Genomic DNA, 16,143 nt, shown 5'->3' with positions numbered 1-16,143 from the left:
TAGAACTGTCCTGATTGGTAAATCTCATTCCTGATGGTGACCAATGTGACCCCACACCGTGGGCAGGATCAGGACACAATCTTCTCCCCCTGCAGCACACAGTGGCCCTCACTTTAGCACTGGCCTGTGTCGAGCCTCAGAGGTGGGGGTCTGTGGCATTCATCCTGCTTCTACTTCCTGCTCACAGGCACAACTTTGATCATATCTTTTCATCTTCTGGTCAAAGGCTCCCCAGGGGAGGTAGGGAAAGGGATGGGGAGAGGATGTGGGAGGCGGTAGACTCTGCTTCCCCAAATGTGGGGAATCTGAGGGAAGGATATGAGACATGTTGAGGCAGGAAGCAACTTGGCCTTGGAAGAGAAAACACTCATGACCCAGGCAGCAGAGCTCTTGGAAGGAACGTAGAGTTTGCATCATCCCTCCAAGAGGCTGAATTTCAAGACCTGCCCTGCTGGATTTAAAGGGATGCTTTGAGGGGGTGGATGCCTTGTGGTTTTAGCCAGGCACTTTCCTAGACACTAGGGATGCAGGGTTGAGCAAGGCAGATATGGCTTCATCTCTTGGACAGATCACTGTCTGGTATGAGACATTAAACAAATGATTATTTTCAATTGTATCTACTGCTGTGAAGATATGAGTAGGTTGCTACTGGGTGGCTAATATCTTACAGTGACTAATATATCATGGGTAACTGGCAAAAGTTTGGGCCATATCCCATGGGGGAGGCAAACTGTATTATGAGCTGAACTCCTCCAACCAAGTTGTTCTCAACTTTCATTCAACAAACTTTTATTGAGCATGTATATGGTGAACTGGGCACTGTTCTGGTATCGGCGAATAAGACAGGCAAGTTTCCTGTACTCAAAGGGCTTACCTTCAAGTAACGAGAGATCATAAACAAATAAATACATAAATAAGAAAACATCATGGCAAGGTGTGATGTCTCACACCTGTAATCCCAGCACTTTAAGAGGCCAAGGTGGGAGGATCACTTGAGCCTAGGAGTTCCAGACAGCCTGGGCAACATGGTGGTCAGACCTCATCTCTACAAAAACAAATTTTATTTTAAATTAGCTGAGTGTGTTGGCACATGCCTGAGTCCCAGCTACTTGTGAGGCTGAGGCAAGAGGATCGCTTGACCCCAGGATGATCACTTGAGTCTAGGAGTTCAAGGCTGCAGTGAACTATGATCACGCCACTGCACTCTAGCCTGGGTGACAGAGTGAGACCCTGTCTCTGAAAAATAAATAAATAAAAGGAAAACATCAAATAGGGTTAAGTACAATATTCATTATAAAACCAAATGACCTTTATGTTGAAACCTACGTGATATGAAGGGATGGGCACAGGGATATCTAGGAGAAGAGGATTCCCAACGAAGCCACAGCCAGTACAAAGACCCTGAGGTGGGGAAAACTGTTCAAATAAACTAGGTGGGACTAGGGTACGCGGTGGTTGGAAAAGTAGACAAGGACCAGATCATGATGAAGACGGGGTTTCATTCCAATTGCAAAGAAATGCCATTAGAGTGTTTTAAACAGAGGGCTTGACTTCCATTAGCAACAAGATCCAATGTATGTGGATTTGCCCTGGCAGGCTTAACTGGCAAGATCCTCTGCAGGGCCATCCTGAGATCAGCGTTCTGAAGCCTGACTTTCCCTCCCAAACAGTGCTCTCTTCTCAGGTACAGTACATCAACGACTGCAGCCCACTTGTGTTTCTTCTCTGAATAAGGATTAGTCAGGGATGCACATGGGCCCATTGGGAAGGAGGGGAAGAAACATTGATTAAGGTGCCTGCTATGTGCCATGCACAGTACTAGGAACTTATCACATTTAATTCTTATGACAACTATCTTCTGAGATATGTGCCTCAGTTCTTATTTCATAGATGGGGAAACCAAGACTCAGTGAGATTTAATAACCTATCCAAGTTGCACAGCTAACAAGTGAATGGAATCCACTCTGGTCTGCCTTAAAGACTCTTTCCTCCACATCACACCTCTTCTAGATCCATTTTTAAGACTCACATTGTAGTGACTTGAAACTTTTTTGGTTAAAAAATTTCTATTTGAAAATATATTCTACCTTATTTTTTCCCCCAGCTTACCACAGCTACTTGGGAGGCTGGGGTACTCTGCATCACCCTTAGAGTATTATAATTTTAGAATACTTCTGGATGACTTTAAAAAGATGCCAAGAGAGAACTTCTGGCAAAAGTCATGCAGTACGTGAGCAGCTTCTGAAACATGCTGCCTCCATTTCAGTAAAGGATGCTCCACCCTTGCTCTAGCCCCTGCCACTCTCTGGAGGGAAGGCTGGAAGGAAACTAGTAGGGTCAGAGTTTAGCAGGTGGAAATGCATTTCCAGGATGGCCCTCTTAATGAAAAAAAAAAAAAAAAAAAAGAGAGAGAACCATTCTTAAGAGGGGCTTCCCAAATGAAATCATCCCCCCTCCCACTGCCAACTTAACTGGGGGTGTGGGAAGGCAGTGGATTCCAGACTCAAGTCAACAGCCTGGAAACCAAACCAACAGTGCCTTTCACATGAGAACAACCAGAATCCCCCATTGGTGGAAGCTGAGCCTCCTTCCCCTGAGCCTGTAATTTGGTATCATTTGGTATCAGTCATATCAGTGTGGGGGCCTAATCCCTGGGGTGCAAGAGTCCATCAGGCTTCCTGGCTGGAGCTGGACTGTCTGATAAAAACCATCTGAGCCTGAATAGCCAAATGTTTGTCTTTGTTCCATTTATCCTGGGGCCCTGGGATTTCTTCTGGAGTGGCTAATGCCCCAGGCTCTTCCTCTGTTTATTTTCTTTGGTTGTTTTCCCATAGCTGATGGATGTAGGAAGCAGTTAGCCCATGGCTGGTTGGCTGGAAAAATGTAGGATACAGCCAATTAGAACCAGCCCGTGGAATGCTGGGCTTTGAGGAGTGCAAAGAGGAAAAAAGAGAAAACAATTCCCTCAGTGGCCATCTCTGGTGGCTGATGTTCCATCCCCAAGTTTTTGCTCCTTTGGGTTAAATATTGACTCTTGCTCATTTGAAATGGAAATACTCTTGAGAGCAGCTAATACGTGTAATCATTAAACTTAATGATTTTGCTGCTTGCTCAAAAGTTAATACCATCTCAAATAAATACCAGGATTTACCTATTTCAAGCAACCAGAACATCTCCCCAAAGGTCTTGCTTCCTCCACTGAATCTTTTATATCCTCTTTCCTCCTTAAAAAGCTCTTCTCTTTCCACCTACTTAACCTAGTCCTGCTCACAATTGAAAGCCCAGCTCAAGGGCCACCCCCTCCCACAGAAAGTAAAGTGCACGGTCAGGTACTTTGTCTACTTTGTTTTCTCACATGGCTGGGTGCTCAATAAATATTTTAAAATAAGTGAATAACGGCCAACATTTACGGAATGCGTACTAGGTTCAGGAACTCTTCTAAACTTTTCACGTGTTATATTTAATAGAGTATAAAGAAATACTATAATGAAAAGTAAGATACTTTTAGACTGCAAGTGCCTCAAGGATAAATGCATGCTATGTTTATCCCAGGCACTTAATAAGCATTTGTTGAAAGATTGATTGAAGAAAGGAATGCTTGAATTAGAATTTTCTTTTCTTTTTTTTTTTTTTTTTTTTTGAGACGGTGTTTCAACCTTGTCGCCCAGGCTGGAGTGCAGTGGCGCTCTCTCGGCTCCCTGCAACCTGTGCCTCCCGGGTTCAAGCAATTCTCCTGCCTCAGCCTCCAGAGTAGTTGGGATTACAGGAGCCCGCCACCATGCCTGGGTAATTTTTGTATTTGTAGTAGAGATGGGGTTTCACCATGTTGGCCAGGCTGGTTTTGAACTCCTGACCTTAGGTGATCCATCCGCCTTGGCCTCCCAAAGTGCTGGGATTATAGGCATGAGCCACCACTCTCGGCCTTGAGTCAGAATTAATTTGCCTGCTGGGCACAGTGATGGACAAAGCAGTTGGCAGCATCGGATCCCTATACAACGGGTTTTGTTTTGGGGAGGGGAGTGAGTGCAGATGCCTTCTGCTTCACAAATCTGCCCATGGTTGACCCTATTGCCTTTGGCCTTGGCTTCCCACAGTCCCTGATCCATGCCTGGATGCCTGCACTGATGCTGGTGTCAGGATGCAGAAAAGCAAAGCAAAGGAGCAGGTCTCCTGGGAGAGACTAGTTCTCCAATAAAGAACTCGGGAATGCAGTGGCGTGGCAGGAGCTGGGTTCTGATCTCCGAGGCTGGTCCAAAAGTCTGGATCTTGATTTCCCATACAGCAACTCTATTCTGTTACACTTGAGAGAAACTCGATGACTATGTATGGAATTTTTTCTCCACGGAATGTAAGGGGAAGGGTGTGTCACTGGTCAGAGAAGGTCAGAATGTGCTGTGGGCTAATGGATCTTTATGCCTAATGGGAAATGCCACAAGGGAGGTGTTTGGGGTGGGGATGGGGGTCATCCCATTAGTCATGTAATTAGATTTCTGGATGGAGAGCTTTGGTTCAAGAATCCAAAGTGAAAGAAAGAGCAAAAGTGACTTAGTAGAGAGTGTGTGTTGGTGCTGGAGGAGGCCTTGGCAGTCCTGCTGTCCAACAGACGGTCTCAGCCAGTTCCCAGCCTGGCTGGAGGCCAGGCTGCTCCACAGCCCCTTCAAGCTTTCTCCCCAGACCCGTTTGAACCAGTGGCTTCCCTCCTGCCTTGTTTCTGAAGATTCTGGAGAAGATATGAGAGGCTGGAGTGTGGGGCCGGGGCCTAGGACGTTTCCAAGAAAAAGCTTTGATCTCTCTCCTGCCCTCCTGTCCCCAGTCATGGGCAGTGTTAAATCAAGGTTAGCCTAAAGCTGCCTCCCTGCATATTTTAAGTTCAGCCTAAAGGTTTCTCTGTACATGCTGAACTATAACAAGTGGAAGTGTTAACAGGCTTTAGCTTACATTTGTGCCAATCACCAAGTTTTGGCCAATCAAATGTAGCCAGCTGTTCGAACTGTGTTCAAATAAGGCTGTTTCTGTACTTGACTTCCATTTTCTGTACATCACCTTCCTTTTTCTGTCCATAAATCTTCCACCACATGGCTCCTCTGGAGTCTGAGAGCCTACTCTGGCATGGGATGCTGCCTGATTCACCAATTGTTCATGGCTCTATTAAACTCTTTTAAATTTCATTTGGCTGAGGTTTTTCTTTTAACAGCAGATTTCAGGGTTTTGGCCTCATGGTCTCCAAGCAAAGGTCTATGGTCAACAAGTATCACTTGGGGCACCAGGTAATAAAGAGAAATGTGCTCTGAGAAAGGGATGAATGAACGGGCAAATGAATGAAACCTGAAGCAGAAGCAGGTCTCACATATCTCATTTCCAGGAGTCTCATGGTTAGGAACAGACATTCCTAAAACAGGCCGTTTCCAGGCAAACCCCAGATGGTAGAACTTGCTGGTACAACAAGCAGGACTCATTCTGTACCTACCCCTGAGAGATGTTCCTTTTCCAGAACTTGAGATCCACCCTTCCCCAAATAAGGGCAGTGGACTAATTCACTGACATGCTAACTAGTTTTGTGCTCCCTACACCCTCCTCTGCCAGCTCTGTCTGCCTCCCTCCCTCCCTCCCTCCCTCCCTTCCTTCCTTCCTTCCTTCCTTTCTTCCTTTCTCTTTCTTTCCTTTCCCTCCTTCCCTCCCTCCCTCCCTCCTTCTTTCTTTCTCTTTCTTTCTTTCTTTCTTTCTTTCTTTCTTTCTTTCTTTCTTTCTTTCTTTCTTTCTTTCTTTCTTTCTTTCTTTCTCTCTCTCTCTCTCTCTTTCTTTCCTTTCTTTCCCTCCTTCCCTCCTTCCCTCCCTCCCTCCCTTCCTTCCCTTCCCTCCCTCCCTTCCTTTTGTTTTCTTGCTTTTTGGAGTCTTGCCTTGCCACCCAGGCTAGAGTGCAGTGGTGCATTCTTGGCACACTGCAACCTCCATCTCCTGGGTTCATGCAACTCTTCTGCCTCAGCCACCCAAGTAGCTGAGATTACAGGCATGCACCACCACGCCTGGCTGATTTTTGTATTTTTAGTAGAGATGGGGTTTCTCCATGTTGGCCAGGCTTGTCTCAAACTCCTGACCTCAAGTGATCCACCCACTTCAGCCTCCCAAAGTGCTGGAATTACAGGTGTGAGCCACCACGCCTGGCTGCCCAGCTCTATTTCTAGCAGAGAGCCAGATCTTTTACAGGAGGAATTTGCAGGACAAAACCAGAATGCTTTAAAGTCAATGACTTTATTTTAATATTTATTTATTTATTGAGACAGAGTCTTGCTCTATCACCCAGGCTGGAGTGCAATGGCACGATCTCTGCTCACTGCAACCTCCACCTCCTGGGTTTATGCCATTCTCCTGCCTCAGCCTCCCGAGTAGCTGGGATTACAGGTGCCCGCCACCACGCCCGGCTAATTTTTTGTATTTTTAGTAGAGATGGGGTTTCACCATGTTGGCCAGGGTGGTCTCAAACCCTTGACCTCAGGTGATCCACCTGCCTTGGCCTCCCAAAGTGCTGGGATTGCAGGCGTGAGTCACAGTGCCCGGCCTGAAGTCAATGCCTTTAAACTCACTGAAGAAATTTTGAACCTAGTGCAGTGGCTCAGGTTTGTAATCCCAGCACTTTGGGAGACCGAGGTGGGAGGATCACTTGGGCTCAGGAGTTCGAGACCAGCCTGGGCAACATAGTGAGACCTTGTCTCTTAGGAAAAAAAAAAAAAAAAAAAAAAAAAGACATTTCATTAGATGTCCTGAAGAGGGGAGAGAAAATAGGGAAGATGACTTGGGGATAGAAAGAACAAAGAAGAGGTTCTGCTGCCCTCCCACCAACTTTCCCTACAATAGGAAGAGGCTAGAGCTCTGTGGAGCCCACTCCTCCTCCTCCTGGGCAGCACACTAGGGGCAAAGCCTCAGAGGAGAACGGGCCTGGTGATCACAATGGGGCCCAGCACGAGGCCTCCAGACTCAGCCAGGAGTTTCCTGCTCCCGGTGGGTGCGGAGCAGGGCACCTTTGACTTCAAGGGACCACAAAGGCTTGGACAGGGAAGATGTCTGTGGTGACCATGGTGAACTGAAATTGAAGGACTGTCCTCATGTTCGGGGTGTGCAAGAGTCTTTCAGGTCTGCTAATTAGTAATGGCTGAGACGAAATTACCACCATCCCTGTGGGATAGGGATTTGGACTGGTATGTTAATTTGATGTAAATACATTAACATGATATTTCCGGCACACCTCGGTCGCAGGCTGAGATTCACACTCATTATGTGAGGAAACAGCTTCTTGAAACTTTCCCCCCTCTGTCTCAGACTCAGTGATTCTAAGGACCTCTAAGGATCACTTGGGCTCAGTTGAGGCAGGGGACTGAGCAGTTGGCTGGCAGGACGTGGAAGCAGGTCTGCTCCAGGCTCCAGAAAGCCATCTAGAGGAAGCTTGAGGGTCTGCTTCACCCAAATCCTTCCGCTGCCTCTGCAGGGGACTGGATTTCTCACCACCCTGGACAAGCTAGATGTGGGTCCCTACTGGCCTGGGACGTGGTACCCTCTGTGCATAGCTAGGCTGGGTGTCCTGGGACTCCAGGGTGGCTAACCCGGGACTGAGGGAGGTCCCAGGATATAAGCATTTCCGTTTTTTATTTTATTTTATTTTATTTTTTAGACAGAGTCTTGCTCTGTCACCCAGGCCGGAGTGCAATGGCGTGATCTCAGCTCCTGCAATCTTTCCCTCCAGGGTTCAAGCAATTCTCCTGCCTCAGCCTCCCAAGTACTAGGACTACAGGTGCCCACCACCACGTCCAGCTAATTTTTTGTATTTTTAGTAGAGACGGGGGGTTCAACATGTTAGCCAGGATGGTCTCGATCTCCTGACCTCGTGATCCGCCCACCTTGGCCTCCCAAAGTGCTGGGATTATAGGTGTGAGCCACCGCGCCTGGCCTAGTATTTCAGTTTTAAAACTGGGTAAGTCTTGCAGAAACAGGGACTAGTTGGTCACCTGATCTTGCTGTTGGTTCATTATCTCATCCGTCCCTGGCTTCCAGGGGATGTTCCAAAGTCATCCATCTCAGATGGTGATTGGAAATGGGATGGGAGAATCCCTCCCCTTTTTCCACAACCACCCAGATGGGACAGAAAGTCTATGATCTCCCTGGGGAATCCAGAAAGGGAAGAGGGTTGGGGCTGGGACTTGCCAAGTGGTCAAGTGGGAACGTATTTGACCCAATGAGTTCACTCCACCTCTGCTGTCACATCCCTGGTAAATCAACAGCTACTGGTTTCTCATATTTTCTCTCTAAACCAACCAACCCTGGTCTCAGCACCAGGGACCAACCAGAAAAGGAGAGACCTGGGGCTCTTCTCCCTGGTCCTATAATGTTGGTATCTGACAACACCAAGACCAGCCGTTTTGGAGAGAAGTTAGAGGACCTGCAATCTAAGTCAGCAATCTAACTGGGAGGAGCAGAGAGGGATTGGCCTGCAGCAAGGCCCCAAATTGTGTAAGTTTCAGGCTCCAGGAAGCCTGGGTCTGCCCCTGAGAGGAGGCTCCTCACCCATCACATTTAGTAATAGCCCTCAGGGATTCCTGCTCCACAGCACTCCAGGCTGTGCCACAGCTGCTGACCTTGTCTCTCTCAATTCCTCCAGGACGGCCCAGGCCTCTGCAATAAAATGGGGCCCCAGGTGATTGCCCAGATTTGCCTGGATTCTTGAAAGAGCTTTGATGAGCTCTTGTACAGAACTTTGCCACATTACTTTTGACTTTCACAGCTCCTTGTGAATTATCGAGGAAAGCAAAAGCTAATTAAGCCACATAATTTAGAACTGAAAGGAGGTTTAAAATCTCCTACCTGAAAGGAGGTAGGAAATGGTTCCAGGGCGGAGAGGACTGTATATTTCACACAGTAGACTTTACTTCCTGGAAACTTTCCCTCCCATCTTGGTTATCCCACAGCATGTTAGCATTTATGCCCTTCACCCTGCATAGCTTTGTGTGTATCTGTGTGTCTAGGTAAATTCACTTATTAGCTTTGCTGAGCTTGACTGTGTGTCAGGTGCAGGGGCTAGGCACTTTCAAAACACAATACCATTTAAGCCTTCCAAACCCAGGGGATGTAGGCACTCTTATTAGGCTCATTTCAGGGATGCAAAAAACTGAAGCTCAGAATATATTTTGTTGGCAGGGAACAGTGGCTCACGCCTGTAATCCCAGCACTTTGGGAGGCCGAGGCAGGCAGACCACCTAAGGTCAGGGGTTTAAGACCAGCCTGGCCAACATGGCAAAACCCCGTCTCTACTAAAAATACAAAAGTTAGCTGGGCATGGTGGCGAGTGCCTGTAATTCCAGGTGCCTGGGAGGCTGAGGTAGAAGAATCACTTGAACCTGGGGGGCGGAGGTTGCAGTGAGCCGAGATCACACCACTGCACTCCAGCCTGGGCGACAGAGTGACTCCGTCCCAAAAATAAGTAAAAAAAAAACCAATATATTTTGTCATGAGTTGTGTTGGAGTAGAACTCGAATCTCAAGCCTGACCCTGTCCTGCCTCTGTCCTGACTCTCTATCTCTGTCCAGAGACACACAAATGTACACGAAAATATTTCATATGTGTATGTCATGCCACCTATTACTTGGGGACAAGGATTGTGTGGTACAACGTTTCTTTAAAATCTCAGAACGCTGTAGATAACATTCTATAGATTTTATAGATTAAAACAACAACAACAAACTGAGGCAGGTCCAGAGTCACATAGCAAGTTAATCAAAAAGCACTACGTCTAGAATTGTTGCCTTGGGAATTCAATGTGCATACAGCTATGGGTTTGGGAGCTAGCATTAGCTTAGGCTACCAGATGAATGAATTAATGAAGGGATAAGAATGAATGTATGTGTGAAGAGTGAGTCATTTATGGGTGAGCTGGTTTGAGATCATCACAGTCAGACCTGGCAACAAAAGGTGCCATTGAGCTCCTAAGTGGTGTAAGTTTAACCTCCTGGTTCCCTCAATGCCAAGTCAATTGCCAAGGATCCTGCTGACCTCTTGCCATGAACTTCTCCCCTCTGGACCAATTTTCCCTTGTTGAGGGGATTCCAGGGTGGTATTTACCACCTCTTCAAAAGGAATCAAAGGAAAACAAAACACACAATAATCTCAAAAGGGCAAAGATTTTTTTTTTCTCCCTTCCTTCTCCTCACCTGCAACACATGCATACCCCAGCACTATTTGGAGCCAGATACTGCATGACTCAGCTTGCTTTTTTCCCAGGGGCTTTACTGGAGCAAGCTTGAGGAGGAGTAAGTGTAAAAATGCAGTAGGAGATAAAGCTTGGGGGTAGGTGAGAATTTTCTACCATAGTGATGTGAACGAACTGCCCTCTTAGGAGCTCAGAAGAAGTGAAGACAAGAGGCCAAAATCAAATGTACCCTTCCCATCCCTGCCAGTCCCAGCTGGGTGCCGGGCGATAACCTTGCTACTCACATCTGCCTCGTTCCAGAGCCCCGGGATGCAGAAGGACTCCAGCAGGTCACTACCACACAGCAGCAGGATCCGCAGCTCTGAGGAAGGCGAGCAAAGTTTGCAAAGGGAGTAAGTGGAGGCCTGGGAAGTATTAAACCCTCAGCCTTCGTCCCCTGGTGAATATGTAACTCTCCCACCTCTGGGGCTGTGGGACCCAGTTCTCCCAGGTGCCCCTGCCCCTGAGTGTGTGCAGTGCAGAAACCCCTGCTCACCTCTCCCTCGGGCTCATTTCCAGACCACCTTCCTCTCCTGTGGGAGGAATTATTCATGCAAGGAGAGTAGGGCACAGGGGGTGATCGACTGCCCTGGCTTTCCCAGGACATGGACCTTTGAGGGCTAAGCCAGGATGGCTTATGATCGTTTTTGTAACAGTGGCTGAGCCAGCTACGCATCTTGTCTAAGGTCTGAGGTACTCTCTTGCTCCCTGTCAAGCTCAAACGTCAACGGAGTTTGGATTCTCTGTTTCTGTGCGTCGTCTGGGGTTTGTCTCCCTGACATGGGAGGGGGTGTGAGGGGACATTGAATGTACCTTGAGGTAGCTGAGTGTATAAAATGTGCCACATGACCACTATCCCCAGCAAACGGCTTGAGAAGCAAGGCTGAGGCCCCTCCCAGTGCTCATACTTTTCCTGGCACCCAGGCGCACTTCCTGCTTGTCAGTTGTGTTTCTTTCCTCATTAAGCTCACTCTGAATTATCCCAGTGAGGCCCATTGTGGTTTAAAAGAGGCAGCAAACTGACTCACTTATTAAAACTGGGCAGTGGGGAACAACATTCTGAGAACACCATGAGGAGAGTCCTCGCCCAGGATGTGGCTCAAGGTGGAGCATAGCGTGGTTCCCAGGCGTTGCAGTCGCTCCCATCGAGAGGCCAAGGCTGTTGGGCATCTTGTCTGAAACAGTGAGGCAGCTCTGCACTGAGGGTACCACCAGCCTTCCAGAGACAGCTACCGGCACAGGCCCCGGAGCCCCGAGGCCCAGGCGAGAGACGAAGAGGCTGCGGGCAGCCCTGCCTGCCTTAGACCCTGTAGCTAATTCTGGGGCCTGACGGGGGCTTTCAGGTGGTCAGCTGTCCCCTGCTGTGGAATGAGTCTCTAGGTGGGACTCCTAAAGCAGGGGAGAGGCTACTGGGCCAATGGTGGGCAATGCCAGCATCTCATGGTCCCAGGGTCAGGGCAGCCTTCCCACCTCAGGGAGTCCCACTGAGGACTGGATTGTAACTATGAAATATTCCTGCCTCCTGTCTTCTCTCCTGTCTATCATACCTTAGTCTAATGATCTGTTTGTGTGCAGGGATTGTGCTTTATCTTTACAGCCCCAGGGTCTGGCAGAGTCACTGGCATACAGTAGGTGCTCAGACATGTTGAATGGATGAGGCAACAGATGAGCTGACAGCAGAGGTCCTGCAGGCTGCCTTCCGGGCAATCTGGGAGGCGTGTGGTGGCTATTGTGGCCTCTGCTCTTGCAGCAGGGGCCACTGGGGGAAATGTTTGCCTGAGTCAGTGGCTCCTCTGTGTTGCGCCATAGGATTTCTGGCCCAACTCCCCAACTGTGGAGAGGAACCACGCTTGGTATTGCAGACGGGGCTTATTTCTGGGATTCTGTTGTTCCTCAGGCCAACTTGGAGCCACCCAGGGTTCTAGGTCAGTTCTCTGTTGAAAGGGCACGTCTCTGTAATTCTGACTGCCTATGCGTTCAGTTAGATCAAGCTTGTCCAACCCATGGCTCGTAGGCCACATGCGGCCCAGGGTGGCTTTGAATGCAGTCTAACATAAATTTGTAAACTTTCTTTTTTTTTTTTTTTCTTTTTTTGGAGACAAAGTCTCCCTCTGTCACCCAGGCTGGAGTGCAGTGGCATGATCTTGGCTCACTGCAACCTCCACCTTTCAGGTTCAAGCAATTCTCTTGCCTCAGCCTCCCAAGTAGCTGGGATTACAGGTGCCCGCCACCACACCTGGCTAATTTTTGTATTTTTAGTAGAGAGGGGGTTTCACCATGTTGGCCAGGCAGGTCTCGAACTCCGGACCTCAAGTGATCTGCCCACCGTAGCCTCCCAAAGTGCTGGGATTACAGGTATGAGCCACTACACCCAACATGTAAACTTTCTTAAAACATTATGAGATTATTTTTTGGCAATTTTTTTTTTTTTTTTTTTGCTCATAAGCTATTGCTAGTGTTAGTGTATTTTATGTGTGGTCCAAGATAATTCTTCCTCTTCCAGTGTTGCCCAGGGAAGCCAAAAGATTGGACAGCCCTGAATTAGATGGTCACATCAACAGGGAATGTGCTGGCCCTCAGCTTTTGCTACATCAGTGGTTCTCAACTGAAGGCACTTTTGCAATTGCCAGGGGACATTGGGCAATATCTGGACATTTTTGGATGTCAGGACTGGAGGGGGAGGGTGGCATGCTACTGGCATCTAGTGGGTGGAGGCTAGGAGTGCTGCTAAACATCCTACAATCTGTTCCCAAATGTCAGTTAGTGCCGAGGTTAAAAATCCCTGCTTACACAGGCATGAAAATAAATCTCTTTCCTATTCTCAAGCCAGGGACGCACTATCCCAATCAAATATAATATGAGACTTTTATTTTTTAAGCCAAAGCACAAATAGTTCAAGAGTGGGGTCTCTGCACCTTTTCTGGCAGGACCAGTGCAAACATTTAAGTCACAGACAAGCGGCCCCAGCAGGGCTTGAGATCCCACATGTGGCCACTGGAGGGCAGCAGTGACTTCTCCCAGTTAGTCGTATGAGGCTAAGGCAAGTTTCCAGCCCACCAGCCTGTGGCCTAGGGCAGCCCTGGAGGAGCAGTCAGTTGTTAGGAGCATGTAAATAGGGTCAACAGGTGCTAATGGAACTAGGAGAAAATGGCTTTTCTTCCTCATTTAGTATGCAAGGAACTATCAAAAAGGGGGACATGTGAGCCCCAGGGCCTCACACAGCGCAGGAGTCGGGAGGCAGCATAGCTCCCTTCCAGTTTCTTTGGGCCGGCCTCCTTCCCCAGGTCACCCTGATTCAGGGCCACGAGCCAGAATGCACGCTGTCTGTCCACACTCCCCTCCCAGGAATCCGGGCTATGTGAAGCCCGAGCCCTGCAGCCCATCCCAGTTTCCACTGCACGCAGCCACCACCTGGACCATGCCAGGACCTGAGCCCAATCTGACAGCTGTGGATGCTGAGCTGTCCTTTCTCGGAACCTAGGTGTTCTCCATTCTCTACCCGCACTGTCCCTTCTCCATCACGTGCCGGTAGACCCTCCCTCTCAGCGAGCACAGGGATGTGGAAGGGGACAGGCAGAGCCTCAGAGAAACCAGAGGTGAGAGGTCGGTCACTCCCCAGCTGCATTTTTGGACCCTGGCGGCTGTCTCACCATAACTCCAGAGCTGCTATGGAGCAAGAAGAGTAAGCAGAGGCCCCTGCCCCTCCCAAGGTAGCCATGAGCTACTGGAAGTGAACACAGCAGTACGCTGTGCAACATTGATCACCACTGTCCTCTCCCAGAGGGGACTCCTTGACTCAGGGTGGGGAAAGCCTGATCCACCTGCCCCGGGCACTGGGAAGACAAGCAAGGCCACGGTTCAAGCTTGCCACAATACATCTCTGGACTAAGGAAAGAGAAATACACATTGGAATACAATGAGAAGTCCTAAGGCTGCTCTAAGCTCTGCCGGCCAAGAGACTGCGTGGGAAGGCAGCAGGTGATGGCCAGGCTGGAACTGCAGGGAAGTGGAGTGCGGGAGCTTTCAGCCCAGTCCCGGCACCTTCACTCGCATCCTTGCCTGTTGGGTGTTCTGGGGCTACAGAACCTAGAGCCTGTTTTGGGGAGCAAGCAGGAAGGCGGGTGCTCCTTCCTGTGGCCTTCAGAGAGTACCTGCTGGTCAATAAAGGATATTAAAATATAGTAAAATAATTAAGAAGTGAGGAGTTTTGAGTCTTCATTCCTTTTGTTTTTAATTCAATTTAATTTTAAGTTAATGTCACTTAATTTTTAGTAATGCCTGTATTCAAAACTGGTTCACAGAATTCCTGAAAACTTTACAAATGGTTGTAGGAAACCAACTGAGCCGATTCAGGGACACCACTGCACCTCAGGCGAGAGGATGAGACCCAGAGAAGCCCCTTGAAATGACATCACATCTGCCGGGTCTGCAGGAAGAACCAGGTGCTCAGGACAAACCCTGCCTCTCAGGATTGCAGCGGGAGCCCTGACTTCCAGTTCTTGGACAGAAAAGTACCAGGAGGGGATGCTTGGAGGATCTTTTCAGCTGGAAGTTGAAGATCGAGGGTGTGGACACCAGGCTGCCTTGCCCTAGAGCTCCAGGCATTCCTGATATCACTGACCCTTCTTGTACCCTGGTACCTGTGCCAGCTCCAGCTCTATTGTGGTGTCTCCCTGCCCTTTCCCCAGTGTCTCCCACTTGTGTCTCTCACCCATTCTGAAACCCTGGGAAGATTTCAGTGTTCCTATCTGCTTCTCAACTTGCTTGTAGGGGTCATCAACGCCTTCCCACCCTGACAGCTGTGGAACCGCCCTCCACTGGCTTGGGCCCGCCCTGGCCTGCCCTGGGAGTGGGTTGGGCAGGCAGCCCTCACACACAGTGAAGTGCCTTAGCCTCTGCCCAAGGCTGCAAGGGAGGTGTGGAGGTGGCTTTCAGTCCCCTCTCTATTTCTTCATCTTCACACACTGACTGAGGAAGGCGGGGGTGCTCTTCCGCCTCATTTGTGTGCAGTGTCTGTGCTCAGAAGAAGGGTCTTTCCAACTGGTGCCAAAGCTCAAGTTTCATGTTTTTTAGAGGAAGGAGAGGCTCTGAAGGAAAAATCACCAAATGATCCAGTCCTATCTCTTGGGAGCTGGCCGGAGTCCAGTTGAGAGATGTTAAAGGGAGCTAACTATGAATGCAGTCTTAGCCTGGGAACGATCCCTCTTCCGAGAGGAGACCCTGCTGCAAAACAGTCCCCGTGTTTTCAAGCCTCTCTGTTCCCCATGTTGCCTGTTGTGAAGGCAGGGGGCTCCAAATGTCCCCATTTTCCCCACTTTCACAGTCCCACTCACCGATCTCTTCATACCGCATCACCGTGCCCAGATTGGCATTCTCATCTAAGGAGGAAAGAAGGAAGGAAGGGCATTAGGGAACCGGCTTCCTCGTACCCAACACACAGTTTGCCTGAGGGCCTTAGCAGGAGTTATTGGGATGGGGTGGGGTGGGTGCAAGTAAGGGGGTGGTGTGCCACCCTGCACAAGTGACACCTGAGGAGGGTGAATGGAGAGCACAGTCAGGCATAAAATGGACAGGAAGCTCTTCTCCTGCTCCAGGAGCGGCACTTCACATTGCTGGGGCTTTCAGAATGAGACAGCCTGACTGGGGAGTCAATGATGAACACACACGTGCTCATGCTGAGCGCCTTCTGTTGTTTCCTTATTTGAGTGAGCTGGCCACAAGAGCAACATCCTTACAACCTACAGAGATGGCTTTTGGGGTCACAAGAGGTGGCCGGCTCTCAGGGATTACCTGGTTTAAAGTACAGGCACACTCGGGGTGCAGAACTTTTTCACATGGTGGAATGTAGCAAGCGCCTGCAGGAAGCTGAGAAAGACTGAGTCTTTGATGTGCTCTTGTGTGTGCAATGCCTG

The 16,143-nt window shown here is 49.0% G+C and overlaps 1 protein-coding gene across 2 annotated transcripts in view; it reads right to left on the bottom strand.

Moving 5' to 3' along the window:
• Positions 1 to 16,143, bottom strand: part of NMNAT2 (nicotinamide nucleotide adenylyltransferase 2) — a 176,654-nt gene that overhangs the window by 18,941 nt on the left and 141,570 nt on the right. For both annotated transcript variants that reach the window (XM_025359456.1, XM_025359465.1), the window contains exons 7-8: positions 15,565 to 15,609; positions 10,477 to 10,553 (exon numbers count right to left, since the gene is read on the bottom strand). In XM_025359456.1, coding sequence (XP_025215241.1) covers positions 10,477 to 10,553; positions 15,565 to 15,609 — 122 coding nt within the window. The remainder of the gene's footprint in view (positions 1 to 10,476; positions 10,554 to 15,564; positions 15,610 to 16,143) is intronic.

This window comes from Theropithecus gelada, chromosome 1 (genome assembly GCF_003255815.1).
Source record: "Theropithecus gelada isolate Dixy chromosome 1, Tgel_1.0, whole genome shotgun sequence".
NCBI lineage: Eukaryota > Metazoa > Chordata > Mammalia > Primates > Cercopithecidae > Theropithecus > Theropithecus gelada.
The sequence above is the reverse complement of the archived record's forward strand: the minus strand, read 5'-3'. Positions and strand labels throughout refer to the sequence as shown.